Here is a 15,978-nt window from a genome sequence, read left to right on the forward strand (position 1 = left end):
CTTGATCCCTAGCTGCTTCATTAATAAGCGCTGAAAGACCTTCTGCACATAAGATAAAAAGATACGGGGACAGAGGGTCACCCTGACGCAAACCTCTAGTAGGCATAATACAACCATGAGCAACACCATTAATGAGCACAGAATAAGAAACAGTAGTGATACAATGCATAATAAGCCTAATCCATTTCTCATGAAATCCTAATTTTTCCATGATAGCTTCAACAAAGCCCCACTCAACCCTGTCAAAAGCTTTACTCATATCAAGCTTTATAGACATAAAACTATCCTTGCCTCTCTCTTATTATTCAGATAATGCATAATTTCAAAAGCAACCAAAACATTGTCTGTAATCAGCCTTTTAGAGAGGAATGCGCTCTGATTTTCAGATATAATACAAGGCAAGACAGCTTTTAGTCTATTAGCTAAGACTTTTGCAACAAGCTTATAGGCCACATTACTAAGACTGATTGGCCTAAATTTGGACATCTTTGATGGATTCTTAACCTTTGGCACAAGAGTAATATTGGTTCTATTAATTTCAGCTATAGACATGTTTGTATTAAGAACATTAAGAACCATGTTTGTAACATTATTTCCTACAATACTCCAATATTTTTTATAAAATATAGCTGGCATACCATCTGGTCCTGGGGTCTTGGTGGGGTGCATTTGTCGAAGAGCTATCAGGACTTCCTCCCTTGAAAACTCCTTAATAAGCTGTTGATTCATTTCCTAGGTGACCCGTGTGGGTATAGAGCATATTACCTCTCGGATTCTGCTAGGACGGGAGGTGGTGAAGAGGTTTTCAAAATATGATAAGGCAGCTGCAGCTATACTCTCTTCTGTCTCACACCAGATTCCATTAGCATCCCAGATTCCATTAATGGTGTTTTTCCTTCGTCTTTCAGAGGCACGATGGTGGAAAAATTTTGTGTTCCGATCACCCTCCTTTAGCCAAAGAGCCTTTGAACGTTGACTCCACATGATTTCCTCACTATCCAGAAGATCATTTATCTCCTTTCTAAGCCTGATTATTTTTGCACCATGACAGCCATCCCTATCTTGGAGAATTAGAGAATTAAAAACTTTCCTTTTGGCTTGGATTTGTCTCGACACATGACCAAAAACATTTCTGTTCCAATGTGATAAATCAGCTGCACACCTTTTAAGTCCTTCAGCCAAGCCATCAGGGCTATTCATATCAATGCTGCTTTCCCAAACATCTTTAATAACCTCCCTGCAATCATCCCTCTTCGTCCACATTGCTTCAAAATGAAAGCGGCGTTTTCAAGGAGGTCTGGCAATAATATTCATGGATTATATATATATATATATATATATATATATATATATATATATATATATATATATATATAAAGCTAAAATTAGGGATCTTTAATTGTTGGCCTTGTGACGAGAGAGAAATGAAGGACATGTAACTATATATATGATTTTGACTACTAAAGGCTGGCAATTTAAGGTTTGAGCCCAAAAAAAAAAAAAAAACGGTTAAGACCCTCAAGACTGGACTAGCTACCCGCCATGCTTCGGCAATGCATGTTGTCTGTTGCAGCTTAAACTTTTTTCTGGTTGCATTTCTGCATAGTCTGCCACCTGCTGTCTGCATCAGTTGAGCTACTGTGTGGCTGTTACATAGCTGCTGCTGTATCACTGCAGCATGAGTGGAGTTCTTGCTGCGTTGTATTGATACTTGTAATTAGCTTACTCTAGTCTTTGTTAGCTTACTTGTACTCAAGCTTATTCTTGCTTTAATTGGTGGACATTTTTGAAGTACTTGACTCTAATGCAGCTAACTAGCTCTATAATTAACCATGTGCCGAACAACTATACAGCATGTGGTTAATTAGGACTTAGTTTACACTAACTACCAACTGCCAGGTAGTTAGAAGATCGAATAGCTTGTTTAAAGGACTAGGACAGATTGTATGCGATATTCATTGAAGTAATAAGATTCTTTGCAAGTTCTAAACTCTTCTTCCTTCTCTAAACTCTCTTTTATTTTAGGAGGCCAGGTTCCGTTGAAGCAACCTACTCCAAATATCACCTAAACAGTAAACACTACCCTAAGAAAAATCTAATTCCCTTTGGTGTCAAAGCAGTTCTATCCTATCACTCTCATGATGACAGAAACTTGATCAACTTCCCAAACAATGAAAAGATTACAACCTTAACCAAGATCACTGATCACCACGATCAGGCATTACAAGAAATTCATTAACAGCTACAGTTTGTTAATTTGTTAATACAAAAAATGGTTGAATCAGAAGAAAGAAGGAAGCAATCAGGGCCTCAAGGCTACCACGTTCCTAGCAATTCAATAGTTACAGAGTCTGCATTGGTTAGCCAAACCAAGCCCTTGAAATTTGAATTCCCCAGATTCCAAGGAAATGATCCAGCCTGCTAGATTCACAAGGCTAATCAGTTCTTTTATTGTAATATGCCTGAGCATCAAATGGTCCTGATGCCATCATATCACATGGATAATAAAGAAGCATTGGTGTGGTTTCTGGATGCCGAGACTGCTGGATTGTTTGTTGGCTGGAAGGCATCTGTCAACGCTCTGCAAATTCAATTTGGCACAACCACATTTGATGATCCAATGGAGAGGTTATATCTAGGCTCAACCAAACTTCTAGTATGGCAACTTACAAAAGCTAATTCGAAGCTCTATCTAACAAAATCCTAGGATTTTCTGAACCACAGTTGCTTCTTGAGTGGGTTAAAGGATGAAGGAAGGGGAAATTCTGCTGTTTTAAAAAATAAAATGCATGACCTTTTTTTCCCTGATAATTAATAAATTTACTTGAAAAGAAAAATAAAACATGAAGAATGGAAGGGGTATACTAAATGAATAACAAATTTAGGTTCAAAGATTACAACGATCCGTAATCTCTAATTATGTATAGAAGGGATATGCTAATGTAGCCATCATCCACTCAAGCAAAGTTCAAAAGAATTGCATCTTCACTTTTAAGATAAACTGCTCACATCCCTAAAAAATTCTAGCATCTCTTTCATGCTAAATGCATCACATTACACAAAGAGGAATGACCTCCAAATTACGCTATTTCTATGTCTTCCCAACCGGCCTTGGCAGCAAACTAGTAAATCTACAACATCCTTAGGCATCACCCAATGAACTCTGAATAACCCAAAAACCATATCCCATAACTCACTTGCAAAAGGGCCATGTAATAGCAAATTACTCACCCATCATCCTTTACTACTTACACATAGAACACCAACTAACCAAATTTACATTTCTCTTCTTCAAATACCCTGCTGTTAAACTTCTCCCTAAGGAAGCAGTCCAAATAAAGAAGGCAACACTTGAAGGAATCTAAGACTTCCAAATACTTTTTCAAGGAACCATTGAGTCTATAAAGTATATTTCAAAATTCCATGTCCAAACTCTTGATACTCCATGATGAATTTTGCATCTGGTTAATTAATGAGCCTCCAAATATGATATACTGGACTATACTCTAAATTCTTGATTCCATTACCATGTGTGTAACTAAACGAAAAGGCAACTCCACACACAAGCCATCTACAAACATGTGCATGCAGTATGTTGATTGGGGAACAAGTGTGCAGCTGAATGTTGGTTCTTGTGAGTGGGGTCATTTGCCCGTAGGTTTTACTACCTAGAGGTGAGTCCAAAAGACTCTTCCTTAGAAAGGTTCTCTATGATATCCAAAAAAACACACTTTAAAAAAATCAAAAGAGAGTGTAGAGAAAATAAACATGAAGACATCCAGGAAAAGCTGCCACAATAATTTACTTGCAATATATTTTGATTTTAACATCAGCAGCTCTGTCATACTGTTTCTACTAAAATAGAAATAGGTTAACAACATTTTCCAAGACTTGGGTATGAAATAAATGAACAAGGCAACATCACTGCTTAAAAGCACAGTAAATCAGACTTGTTGGATTTATCTTTCCTACTTTTACCTGCCTTGATTCAAATGAACCAAATACAGTGCTTTAGTAACTGAGAGAGAAATCATAACGAAATATACTTCAGTTAAATGCAATTTGACAAGTCCTGGATTCCCTTGGTAACATCAATAACTCCTTGAGAACACGAAACTTCTCCTCTGAATCTATATCAGCAGAAGAGATTGTCATTGTCTTTAAAAATCTTGCCGTCTTAAGGATATGTCCAACAAATTCCAGCTCATAAGTTAACCCTTTAAATCCTATAAAATGAAATGTCTTGAGGTGCGATGATATACATATAGGAACGTCCTCATAAGACATCCATTTTATGATGGAAGTATCTTCCTTATCGCAAACGTAAAATTCTTCGAATTCCTAACAACAGAAGATAAAGTAGTTATTTAGATTAATTCAGGATTATTTGAGAAAAAAAGACATTTCATCATTTGAGCATAGCGTACCTTCTCAAAGACAAGTACTGCAAGATTAGGAGCTCGATGAAGCAAGTGTGGGAGCACATGCCACAAACAAGCACCAGCTTTAAAGTATAAGAAAGCCAAATTATGAAACATGGGAAGATCTAATTCAGTAGCATAACAAAGGCACTGCACAACAACATAATAATCACAACAATATACAAGTGATTAGTCGTTTAATAATAGAACATGAAAAGAATAAAAAAGTGCTTTTTATTTAATTTACCAGTGTCAAAAATGAGTCCAAATGAAGGGATTTGACATTAGAGAGTTCTCCGATGAAGCCCCTAACCCTATTTCCATAATCTTCACTATCATCAAAATCAACCCCAACCCCAACGTCAGCTTCAACTAAGTTAGAAAGATTTCCCAACAAAAGGTCTTCAATAATATAACCTCTGAAATAAAGGCACTCGAGAGCTGGGGCATTTATCTCAAGTTTGTAGTGACGAAGAAGACGAGGTATATATAAATGTAATGTTTTGAGTGTAGGTACAATGATTTTAAAATTGGTATAAATGGCCCCCACATATGATTGTACATGCAAATTTTGGAGGACCGGGCAGCAACTGAGGAGTTTGGAGAAACTGTCGCGGTTTGCATACCGGACTCTGTGAAGTAGCAGAGTCTTGAGATTAGGGAAGCCGAAAGAAGAAGGAGGAGGATTAACAATAATACCTTCCTTTAATTTCAAAACAAGTAATGATTTAGCATAATTAAACAAGGTAGAGGGGATGTTGAAAGGTTTTGGAGGAGTAATGAGGAGATCGAGCTCTTCCAAGTCAGGCGAAATCGCGGCGCGTACCCATGAGTCGACATGGATTGGGTCGGCAGAAAGCCAGTAGAGGCGAAAGTGTTTGATGGGATAAGCATTGCTGCGGCTACGACTGCGAAGAGCCCAGACCCTTGACACGATATGCGCAAACGTAAAACGATACCCATTATTATTCCATTGATGTTGATGATGATGATGATTAGGACTTTGCTCCTCCTCATCTGAAGAAAATATCTCCGCAAATTCGTCGCTGTGAAAGTCGAGCTTTGGCACAAGAATCCAGAGTGTCTTCCACCTGCTCGACAAAATGCTTGTGACAACAGCCTCTTTGGTTGTGAGAAAAGAGAGGATGTGACAGAGGAGAGAGTCCGGTAGATTGCTTATCTTGTCTTCGACCACTGTTGCTTCGTTTGGGTCAGTTGGTTTCGAGAGTATTGAGGTGGATTCAGCCATTAATTCAGGGGCTTAATTTTGGTGGAGGCACAAGCTTAGAATGTACCTGGAGAATAATGGTGAGGTTTGGACTTCCCCAATTGAAAACTATCGCAATGGTTGTGCTTCGAAATCTACCTACATTTTTGCCCCTCTTTTCTGACGTTGAACAGGGAGGACAACAACAATCATCTCTCCCTCTCTCATTTTTCCTCTTGTTCTCTCTCTTATTTTCTTTTTTCGGGGCAATACTGTTTTCTTTTTTTCTCTTTTGTAAACGTCGTATACCTTCTTTTTTTTCCTTGTTTTTTTACTTTCATTTTCAGCTTGTTCAGTATCCTTTTTTTTTTTTCTAAAAAAAAAATGTAATAAATATAATAACATAGAGAAAAATATATTTTTTTTTTTGGTAAAATATATATATATATATAAAATAAAAAAAAGATTCTCCTTTTAACAGAATTTTTATATGGTTTAAAAATACCCTTATTAATAAAAAGTAACTTAATTTAAAAATAAGGTCATAAATATCAAATAATAAATTTTATTTCAAATTCAAAAAGAGAATTCTTAAATTTTAGAATTTTTTTCTCATTCACATTTAATAAAGAAATTACAGTTAGTGTTTATTTCTAAAGTTTATCTTTTTTATTTGTTTGAAAAAAATATATATATATTTTTAAATTATCATATATGCAAATTATTATGTAGTAACCTTTACTCAAAAAAATAGAAGAACTTCTAAACACACGTGTAAGTGCATGCGCAGAAGCCAGTATATACATATAAGAGATTCTCTTATTTCGCCTTTAATTTTTGGCTTACCAAAATATCCTCATACAAATTTTGAAAAAAAGAAAAAATAAATATATTAAAACAGTAATACTATCTCACGTATAAAAGAAAAAAAAAATGTCATTCTCACCACCCATTTGTACTCAAATGTCTAATTCTTATCTGTATTTGTTATCTATTTGAATTCAAATACTTCAATTATCTTTATAAAAAATACAAAATTACTTCTTCTAAAAGAAAAAACCTACCTCACGTATAAAGTAAAAATTACTCATTCTTATCCTGAAATTCCTATGATTTTTTTTTTTTTAAATCTTTAAAACATTCCAAAATTTTTGTTATTCAAATTCTATACAGTTATCACAAATTTTTATCACTATATCATCTTTCTTTTGTTCAAATCTCAATTTTTTTTACTTATCACAATTCTTATCTCAATCAATAAATTCATATGTCCTATTGGATTTCAACTTCTTACAATTCTCTATCTCATTTTTAAACATTATTCCATGTTACCTTACCTCCTTTTTTTTTTTTTTTAATTATACAGTTATTTATATATGCGTGTGTGTGTGTGTGTGTATAATTGGTGTAAAGGCACAATTGGCACCACAGCCCAAATGGCATAGACAATGGCCCCAAAAAGCCCAAAGTAATGAATTTGTTAGAGAATGTGCCAAATATTGAACGTTCAATGAGTTAGATGATAGACCAGTTACTGTCAGAACAAGTAAGAGAGACACTTTGGACAAAGAAGGATGCTCCTCAGGCAAGTCCAAGGAATGTCTGCTCTTATATATATGTTTTTCTTGGACTTAAACAAATGCTCAAGTTCTTAATTATACAGTGTTTTTCTCTCTTTCTCCATCTCAGATGCCCCCTTCTATCATAGGATTCTTCCCTTTTATATCTCCTTCTCTTCTTTCATCCCAACCTTCCACGTGTAGATCAATCCCATTAGCATCTTCTGGAAGTCTCTGTGGGTAGCTATAAGGCTGGAAACTACTGTTTAGGTATCACTTTTACATTAATGCAGCCAAGAGGTTAGATGCAGAACATTCAATACGGTAGTAGCAACTTTATGCCCAGATCTTTCTCATCTCTCTAGTGACTCACCTCTCATTGAAGTTTATCCTCCCAAGCATGGTTGCCCACTGCTTAGGGCTTGATAGGTGGTTGGACTTCAGGCCTCTAATCTACCATTTGAGGAGTAACTTCTCGGACAACATCACCTGTTTACCATGACTTCATCTCTTCTTTGGCTTAATAACTTACCCGCCTTCGTCAACGCTTATTTGTCTTCGGGCTATCTGATGTCCTCGAATGCGGCCCACAACCCAATATCCTTATATGAGCTTTTCACCACTACAGTAGGTATAATGTTTTAATTTTTATAAAACATTATTTTATTAATTTTAATTGATAAATAAGCAATATCTTATTAGTTATTACAAAGAAATTATTTCTTATTCTATATTAATGAAATTAGGACATAAGAGTGAATTTAGACAAATTGCATAATCTATCATCTTACATTTCTTTTCTTTTTTCTTTCAACCAAATAAATGATTATTTCATCCCTCCCATTTTCCACTCTCCCAATCAAACTAATGACTTTCCTATCATCTCCTCATTTTCCTTCCTCACACTTTTTGATCTCCCTAACTTTTGAGTGAATTTTGTGGTGTCTTTGTATTAAAACCTTGTTCCATCATCTCCTTGTTATGGGTTTGTTTCTCCAAAATTTTAAAAATAAATAAATAAAATGCTTGCTCTCCACTTCTCAGTTAGGTGGATAAACAAGATGCTTCTATGAATGTCCAATAACATCGATAATTTTAATTAAAAATTTTTGTTGTTGAATAAGAAATATGAGTTTAAATCCCTTGTCACTTGATATCTTAATCAAATGATAAAAGAACAATTATTAGAGCACTCGCACCAATCAGTGCAAAAAAAAAAAAAAAAAAGTGGTCAATTTTACATATTTTTTTCAAAAACTACCCACACCACTTCATCTATAACACTATACATATATATTATTACTACAGTAACCGTGTAAATATACATAATTACTGTAGCTTTCTATTTTATTATTTTATTTTATTTTTTCTCTTTCCCTTGTTAAACTATCTTTATCTCTCTCTCTCTCTCCTCTTGACACTCTTTAATGTCCAAAAAAGGAAGGGAGAGAGTGTGTTGGTTGGTGAAATAATAATAAGAAATGAATTAAAAATTATTATTTAAAGAAAATGTAGTGTATAATAAATCATTTAATGTGGATGTTTTTGCAAAATAGCTATGTAATTAAAAAATAATAGGTTCTTATGTTAAAATAGACGGAAAAGTTCAGACAGACTAATGCGAATACTCTAAGAATAATAATAAAAGAGCAATTATTAAAAATTGAACGCCAATCACTTCTATCAAAAAATTATCATCCTCATCTTCTCAACTATAATTGAAATTACAATTTTGTAAAATATTTTCCTAGCTTGCATTTTAACAAAATCTGACGGAACTAATAGAGGAAATAATCTAACCAAAATCTGTTACAAGCTTTACCTGTGCTATCAAGTAACAACTCACGTAACAGAAGCTAAAACTAAATCTGAGATTTTCTACACGTGCTTCATCATAGCCTAGATGATTTTCTCTTAAGGTGAGTTTTGATTATTGAGGTACTTCTTCGTGAGGGCTGAGGTCCAAGGCAAACCTAGAAGACAGATTTTCTCTAAAGTACTTCTTAAGAGTTGAATTCTCTTCTGATCCCTTCCAAAGAGCCCAAGTTCACATTTTGCCTATCAAAGGAAATATGCAGAGCTTTTAGGCTCTCTATGCAATTTAATATCTCAACAAATAATTACCAGAAGAAAGAATTTTTAAATGCTACAAAATTAATCTTTAATACAACAATAATTTAAAGTACATAACAATTCCTTCTTCTTCTTTTTTTTTTTTTGGTAATGCAATTCAACAAGAATACAAAAAAGAAAAATCTTATGGTGTTCACTTCTGATACAAAGTTACATTAAATAGGCAGCACAAAGCAGATGATAGCTCCTTGAATGTCATTCACTATCTGAAACAGCATTTGTATCATCTGTCATTTCTCACATGAAAATTTCAGTAGGTTCAAGGCTTATTCTCAAGGTGTCATGCCCAAGCTGTGCTCTTTCATTGTCCCCAAACCCAAAGATTTTTCCACGGTTAGTGACAACAACTGTGTGGTACAACCCAGTACTAATTTGAGATACATGGTGCCCTCTTAAGCATTCAAGGATTCCGGGCCTCATGACTTTATCAGATACTCCCCGCTCTGGGAACCCAAGGCTACCAAACCCCATCCACCCAAAGCCATAAACCGATCCATCATCTACTAGAACAAAGGTTTTCCTCTTTCTTGCACATACCTACAGGATCATAGGTAGGAATCAGCAATCTCAGTCACAAGGAGTAGAGGAGGTGGTGCTTTCAAAAGTTTTGCAACACCAAAGGTTCCATTTCCTTGTTAATAATCTACTATATCTTTTTTAACAAAAAAGATGTTGCATAATAGCAATTTACTTGGTATACATAATAATGAATATTATTAAAAATGACAAAAATATATGGACGAATCAAACCTGCACAGCAAGATGGCTCTTAAGGCAGTTCAGGAGTGCTGGAGTAGTTTTATCAGCTTCATCACCATGGCCTAGTGCACCGCAGTAGCCTTTGCCCCAAGTATATACCTACAACCACCATAGCAGAAAGTTGGAACTTGTAAGAACTTGAGTAAACAAAAACCAGGCACATTCAATCAGAAAAGACAAGCTCTTGGCCATAGTAAGAATAATAATGATCTTGAATTTAGAGACTAACAAGTCCACTGGAGTCAAGTGCAACGGCATGCTCATCACCAGCAGAGACACGAACCACATGAATACCCTTTCTCCGGAAAGTCTGGATTGCACGTGGTTGGAACTCATCATGCTGCTCTCCATGGCCAAGACAGAAATTAGAACCTGAACCAAACGAGTAGACTGCCCCGCTGTCAGTTACAGCTAACACATAACTTGGACCTGCAGCAATCTGAACTACAGAACCAACTCCCTCAAGCACTTCAACAATTTTGGGAGTTGGTCTGTCTAGGGTATCACCATGACCAAGCTGCCCATGTGTGTTGGACCCACATGTATAAACCTGCCCTTGTCTTGTGAGGAACACAGTGAAATTGAGCCCTGCAGCAACCTGAAACAGGTTCTAACTCATTAATATTAAATATACTAGTACCATGCACCTCACAGAGTAGTAGAAAATTATATGTAAATTAAAAGTATTTTAATAATATAATTGAAATTGAGTAATAAGAATTGAAGAAAACAATCCTTCAAGTAATATGGCGAAAAGTACATCATGTAAGACCAAATCTTTATTAAAACCAAAACTATAATATTATCATTAAAAGTAAATGAAGCTCCTTTAATTTTTATGAAATATTTTATATTTAAGAATTAATATTCTGAATTTCTTGAAAATTTTGGTATAGCTTTTTAATTAGAACAAACAATGTTAATAATTTTAATGCACTTATAACAAGTCACATGGTGAGATTGTGTTGTACAACTTGTAATACTCTGAACCACATATAGTACAAACATGACATATAAGACCTATTTTTTATTATTAAAACAAAAAAAAAAATTATAGAAAATTAAACTGAATAAAATAAATAATGAAACTTTGTGTTAATTTCCAGAAACTCTTGATAGTAGAATTTAATCACAGTAATATTTTTAAAACCTTTTGAAACTTTGGCAATAGAGTTTCATTTCAAACACCTACATTGATTACTTTACTATATTTTAATGTAGTAATTATACGCCATATAACCAAAAAAGAAAATAAAAGAAAAGGGAGTCCATGTGGTGCAAGCAGCATCTGCAGGAGCTTATAATATTAATTTACTTGTGAAAGTTAAATGACATTATTATCATTAATTCAATAGTTGGAGGGGCGATTTGAACCTTGGACATCTCCGTGAAACACTACGTGGTGCCAGTTGGAAACACTACAAGGCTCTTGGAAGAATAAAATACAAAAAGTAAAAAAATAAAATTCAAAGGTAAAGACCCATTATTATATAATTTCACAATTCTCATATATTGTATCAGAGGCTCAATCATTTTTCACATGATTTTTTTTTTTTTTGGGTTAAGATATGTTTTAGTTATAACCTAGGAAGCATGGGTGCGGCATTTGGGCCGCCGCACCCATGTCCAACGCGGCACGACACGGGGACGCGCAGGCAACCGTGTCGCCTGCGCGTCCGTGCGGCGTTGGACATTAAAAAAATATTTTTTCTGATTCGGCCTGAATCGGTCCGTATCGGGCGCGACACCGATATCAGCGCAAATCGGCCGATACGGCCGAAATTCAAAAAAAAAAAAAAAAAACAGGTGTGAAACACACCGTTTAACTTGGCCGGAAAAAAAAAAAAAGGTGCAAACGCACTGTTTAGAAAAAAAAAAAACCAAAACCCTATAACACATACACTCATTTCTCTTCAGTTTTCACTCAGTCCATGCTCCATAGCTCTCAGCCGACTCAGCCCTCTCCCTCTTCATATTTCTTGCGCATCTCTCCCACTCTCTACCTTCACTCTTCAGCTGTGCTAGGCTCTCTCACACTCTCTGCCTTCAACGCTCCACTCCGTCTCCCCTGCTCTCCGTCTCCCCTCAGGTATCATAGCTCTCACACTCACACTCTTAGTTAATTGTTAATAGTTGATTTTTTATTTAGTTAATAGTTATTATTAAGAGTCTTAAATTTGGTATATGTATATATAATGTGAAAAAAGTATGCTCAGCAATATATTAAAAATATAAATAAAAATAGTTTTAATAATTTTTTAATCGCCAACCCGCACCCTACTTTTTCAAAAATTGCCGAGTCCCGCACCCGCTCCCGCACCCGCACCTGAATCCCGAAACGCACCCGTGCTTCATAGGTTATAACTAATGAGAATTTCTAATACTTTTAGTTAATAGTAAAGTATTGAGGGTGTTAACAATAATCATTCAAAAATCATGATTTTAAAATTAAGTTAACTACCCTGAACTATAGGGGAATTATATAATTCAACAAAGTATTTAATAAAGTGCAGTCACTAAAAAAATAATGTGTAAGTTAACACACATTAGCACACCAATCTATATCAGCCATCATCTAAAAAAAATTTACATCCATTAAATCTGGAACTCAATTAACTAAATTCTCCACAAAATATATTTTTTGCAATAAAAGAATGGCGTGTCCAGGTACCTGCTTGCAAGGAACTGCCTTCAATGCATCAACAAGCCTAGGCCTAAAAATGGGGCGACTTGTATCTCTGTGGCCACAACAAAATGATGAATTATCTCCACATGTGAAAACCTGCATAAATAATGGGCAATATCACATGATTCCAGCAGCCACTTCATCCAAATCAAACAGATGTTTAAACTGTGTATCCCAGTGCTGCACAGAGCTATGCAAAATATACTTGAAAACTTGCCACCAAAATAGGTATAGCATGCACTAAAATCTATAGGAATGACACAGCATATCATCACAGTTTAGGCATCTAGGCAACACCGAAAATGGCTTAGAGCCTAATCTGTTGCTTGGATAATGCTGCACCAAACATTCCTCATCACGAAACATATATATCTCAATGGCTTCTTGCTGAGTACAATAATCTTGAACGTATCTAGTGGCTCTTGAATCAACATCCTAAACCCCTCCCTACTCTTTTGGGGGTAAAAGTATGATTTGAGCTAAAGCTTATTGGTAGATGTACTGCCTAATCTAAACTACCTTGAGCATAGTAGTACCTAGCAGTTCATCCTGAATAAATTTGACAGATAGAGAGGGAGTACCAACCTCTCCGGACTGCATGACAAAGGCAGCATGATTTTGGGAGGCTGAAACTTGCACAACATGAGCCAAAGATGGGAAATCAACCCGGGTAAATGCTACACATTGTGTTGTTTCAGGACCATGACCAAGAACACCACACAAGCTGGAACCACAAGTGTACACTGATGAATTGCTGATCAGCAATGTGTGATACCTTCCGGTGGTAATCTGCATCTGCTCATAGAAAGTAATAGTAAATTACAGCTAGGCTACAACTCTCACAGAGAAAGGAGGTGCATAAATGATAACATCGTAATTGAATTAATTTAAAAAAGAATGTACAGAAAATTCTCTCATGATCTTCTGCTTAACAACTGAAAGGCTGCTACGTTCTACTTTCGTACTAGTTAATGAAGTGCATGATATTTCTCCTCTTTTTTTTTTTGGGGGGGGGGGGGGGGGTGGGGGAAGCCAAGAGGCAAGAGGCTGTGCACAAGAAGTACACTAAAGTGAAGCACCTCAGTGAAACTAAAACTAAACATTATCCTCTTTCCAAAAATTCTGAGGATCCATATCAACCAAAAATTCAATTAGTAAGCATATGTAACCTCTACACAAATTCCAATATTACTCAAATATTATTACTAGACATACAACTAACTAATGAAGTACTCATTTTGAACTCATAATATTTTACAAATAAGCAAACTTGCTCATTTATCCTTAAATTTCACCTCCAAAATGCAGATATAGTTCATTCATATGAAAGCAACAGCAAATATAAAAGAAATAGTACATTGCCTGCTGAGGTCTCGACCATCTCTGATGATTGCTCCACCGACTGCAAGAACCTCAAAACCCGCTTCCAGTTCCCATTGCACCGATCAAACAACTCTCCCTGAGCATTTCTACTCATCCAAGCAAACATAATATTCGACACACACAGCTGAAATGCCGCAAAGTCCACCAATGACCGGAATTTATGAGGGTACAACCCATGACTGCCACCAAAAGTCCTAGAAGTCAACTCCAAACAAGCAAGATCAACGGCACCAAGCTGGCCAGAGGTCAAAATCTCCAAAATCAAATGCGATGGCAAATCCTCAATCGAAACAGACCTAAACCGATCCCCCATTTTACTAAAAAGGCCACTTCTTTCAACCCCAAAATTAGAAACCCAATTTCTTGTTAGTTTCCCTCAATCACTCCCTCTCAAAGTTGAATTCCAACAAAGCAAGCAACTTCACAGACGGGAAATATCAAATTTTGAGACGAAATCTAAGGCAATTAAAGCAGCATATAAAGAAGACATCAGAGGGAAGAAAAATATAGGAAATTGAGTAGTATAAAGGAGGCCTAGATGAAAAATTCACAGTCACAGGTGGCTTATATAGTGTTTGTGTTTGGAAATAAATCATCAGATGGATCAAAAAATCCAAACCCCGGATTGTCCAAGAAATGCAAAAGGCTTCACCTGCAAATTCAGCACAAAAAACCCATCAAATTACATAGAATTACAACAAAAACAACTATATGAAACAAATTAGATTAATAGCTAATGATTGAGAATTTGGGTATTAATCAAAGAGATTAAAAAAAAAGTTACTTTGCGATAGTAGTAGGTGAAAGAGAATGTGGGTATTGGAGATCAGAATGTGGAATGAATGTAATGATATACTAGCTTAAAGGAAAGCCTAAGATTGGCCGAAATCTTACCAAGAAAAGTGAAACCAGAGAAGCTTTTCGGTGCCGATCCCTGACTTTATTTTCAATAAATTAAACACGGAATTAGTAGAATTGAGTAAAAAAAACATAAACAAATAAATAAAAAAGAATACAAAAGTGGAAAAATAAGCAATTGGGTGAGAAAGTAACGAAGTTTCCACTAAAGTAAGGGCTTTGAGCTCTCTTTATTTATAGCTCCATTTCCTCTCTGTCATGCTTTTCTCTCTCTCTCTCTCTCTGACCTCTGTGACTTTTTTTCTTTTTCTTTTATTTATTTCTAAAGGAATATAATTTGGGTTTTAAAGGCAGAGAAAGAGGAATCTCCGTGCGTGGAATTTCATGAGTTCTTCTTTCTTCTCCAACTACTTTTGGATTTGGCTTTAGCTTTTGCTCTCTCCTCTCTGCTCTATGCTCTGTTCCTTCGTGGATACCACGAATTGTTTTTTTTTTTTTTTAATGTTTGTTTCGTTTGTTTGTGTCTGAATTTGGCCCTACGTGGAAGTCCGTAGTGGTGCCATGTCAGCAAATTGACGGGTTTTTTGCGTCAGAGGCTACATGTTTTTTCTCTACAACTGAGGATTATTGGATGTGGTTCTGCGAGTATGTCGATGTGAAACTCGCCTTCCTTGAGGAACACGTGCTGCACCATGACAAATTTTATTATTCTTTGGATTAGTTTTTTTGACTGATTATAATTTTGGATCACATGACTTTTCATGTATTTTCTGTCTGTCTTGTCAAGCGAGTTTCAATCACAAATATTTTGTATACAATAAGAGTTTTACTAATTAAGTTAATTGACATCTATTACAGATATTATGTTGGGTTCTTGTTATAGTTGCCAAACTGTAATATGACCATTCCATGAAGTTTTTTTTTTTTTTTTTTTTTTTAATGTTTGATTTCAAAAGTATTTATACAAGTGAT

At 35.5% G+C, this 15,978-nt stretch overlaps 3 protein-coding genes across 3 annotated transcripts; all 3 read right to left on the reverse strand.

The window, feature by feature from the left end:
* Positions 1-732: 732 nt before the first annotated feature.
* Positions 733-1,263, reverse strand: LOC142639588 (uncharacterized). Its single transcript, XM_075813747.1, has one exon. It carries the CDS (start codon positions 1,261-1,263, stop codon positions 733-735), a length of 531 nt encoding a protein of 176 aa, XP_075669862.1.
* A 2,516-nt stretch (positions 1,264-3,779) lies between these two features.
* LOC142638922 (FBD-associated F-box protein At3g52670-like) lies at positions 3,780-5,844 on the reverse strand. Its single transcript, XM_075812999.1, has 3 exons — positions 4,669-5,844; positions 4,428-4,571; positions 3,780-4,341 (listed from the first exon to the last, which is right to left on the reverse strand). The coding sequence occupies exons 1-3, from the start codon at positions 5,668-5,670 to the stop codon at positions 4,048-4,050; spliced, it is 1,440 nt and encodes a 479-aa protein (XP_075669114.1). The 5' UTR covers positions 5,671-5,844; the 3' UTR covers positions 3,780-4,047.
* A 3,479-nt stretch (positions 5,845-9,323) lies between these two features.
* LOC142640978 (ultraviolet-B receptor UVR8) lies at positions 9,324-15,490 on the reverse strand. The gene is made up of 7 exons (XM_075815324.1): positions 15,043-15,490; positions 14,123-14,800; positions 13,351-13,560; positions 12,751-12,861; positions 10,309-10,677; positions 10,071-10,178; positions 9,324-9,857 (listed from the first exon to the last, which is right to left on the reverse strand). Exons 2-7 carry the CDS (start codon positions 14,459-14,461, stop codon positions 9,558-9,560), a joined length of 1,437 nt encoding a protein of 478 aa, XP_075671439.1. The 5' UTR covers positions 14,462-14,800; positions 15,043-15,490; the 3' UTR covers positions 9,324-9,557.
* Between the last annotated feature and the right edge of the window lie 488 nt (positions 15,491-15,978).

This window comes from Castanea sativa, chromosome 6, assembly GCF_040712315.1.
Source record: "Castanea sativa cultivar Marrone di Chiusa Pesio chromosome 6, ASM4071231v1".
NCBI classification, from domain to species: Eukaryota; Viridiplantae; Streptophyta; class Magnoliopsida; order Fagales; family Fagaceae; genus Castanea; species Castanea sativa.

Bases quoted from the DNA above. Each gene is read 5' to 3' on its own strand.
- LOC142639588 (XM_075813747.1), bottom strand. From the start codon at position 1,263: ATGTGGACGAAGAGGGATGATTGCAGGGAGGTTATTAAAGATGTTTGG.
- LOC142638922 (XM_075812999.1), bottom strand. From the start codon at position 5,670: ATGGCTGAATCCACCTCAATACTCTCGAAACCAACTGACCCAAACGAA. The intron at 4,572-4,668 runs GTAAATTAAATA...GTTGTTGTGCAG, and splicing joins TGGACTCATTTTTGACACTG to TGCCTTTGTTATGCTACTGA. The intron at 4,342-4,427 runs GTACGCTATGCT...TTCTGTTGTTAG, and splicing joins CAGTACTTGTCTTTGAGAAG to GAATTCGAAGAATTTTACGT.
- LOC142640978 (XM_075815324.1), bottom strand. From the start codon at position 14,461: ATGGGGGATCGGTTTAGGTCTGTTTCGATTGAGGATTTGCCATCGCAT. The intron at 13,561-14,122 runs GTACTATTTCTT...TTCTATGAGCAG, and splicing joins TCGAGACCTCAGCAGGCAAT to ATGCAGATTACCACCGGAAG. The intron at 9,858-10,070 runs GTTTGATTCGTC...ATGATCCTGTAG, and splicing joins AGAGCCATCTTGCTGTGCAG to GTATGTGCAAGAAAGAGGAA.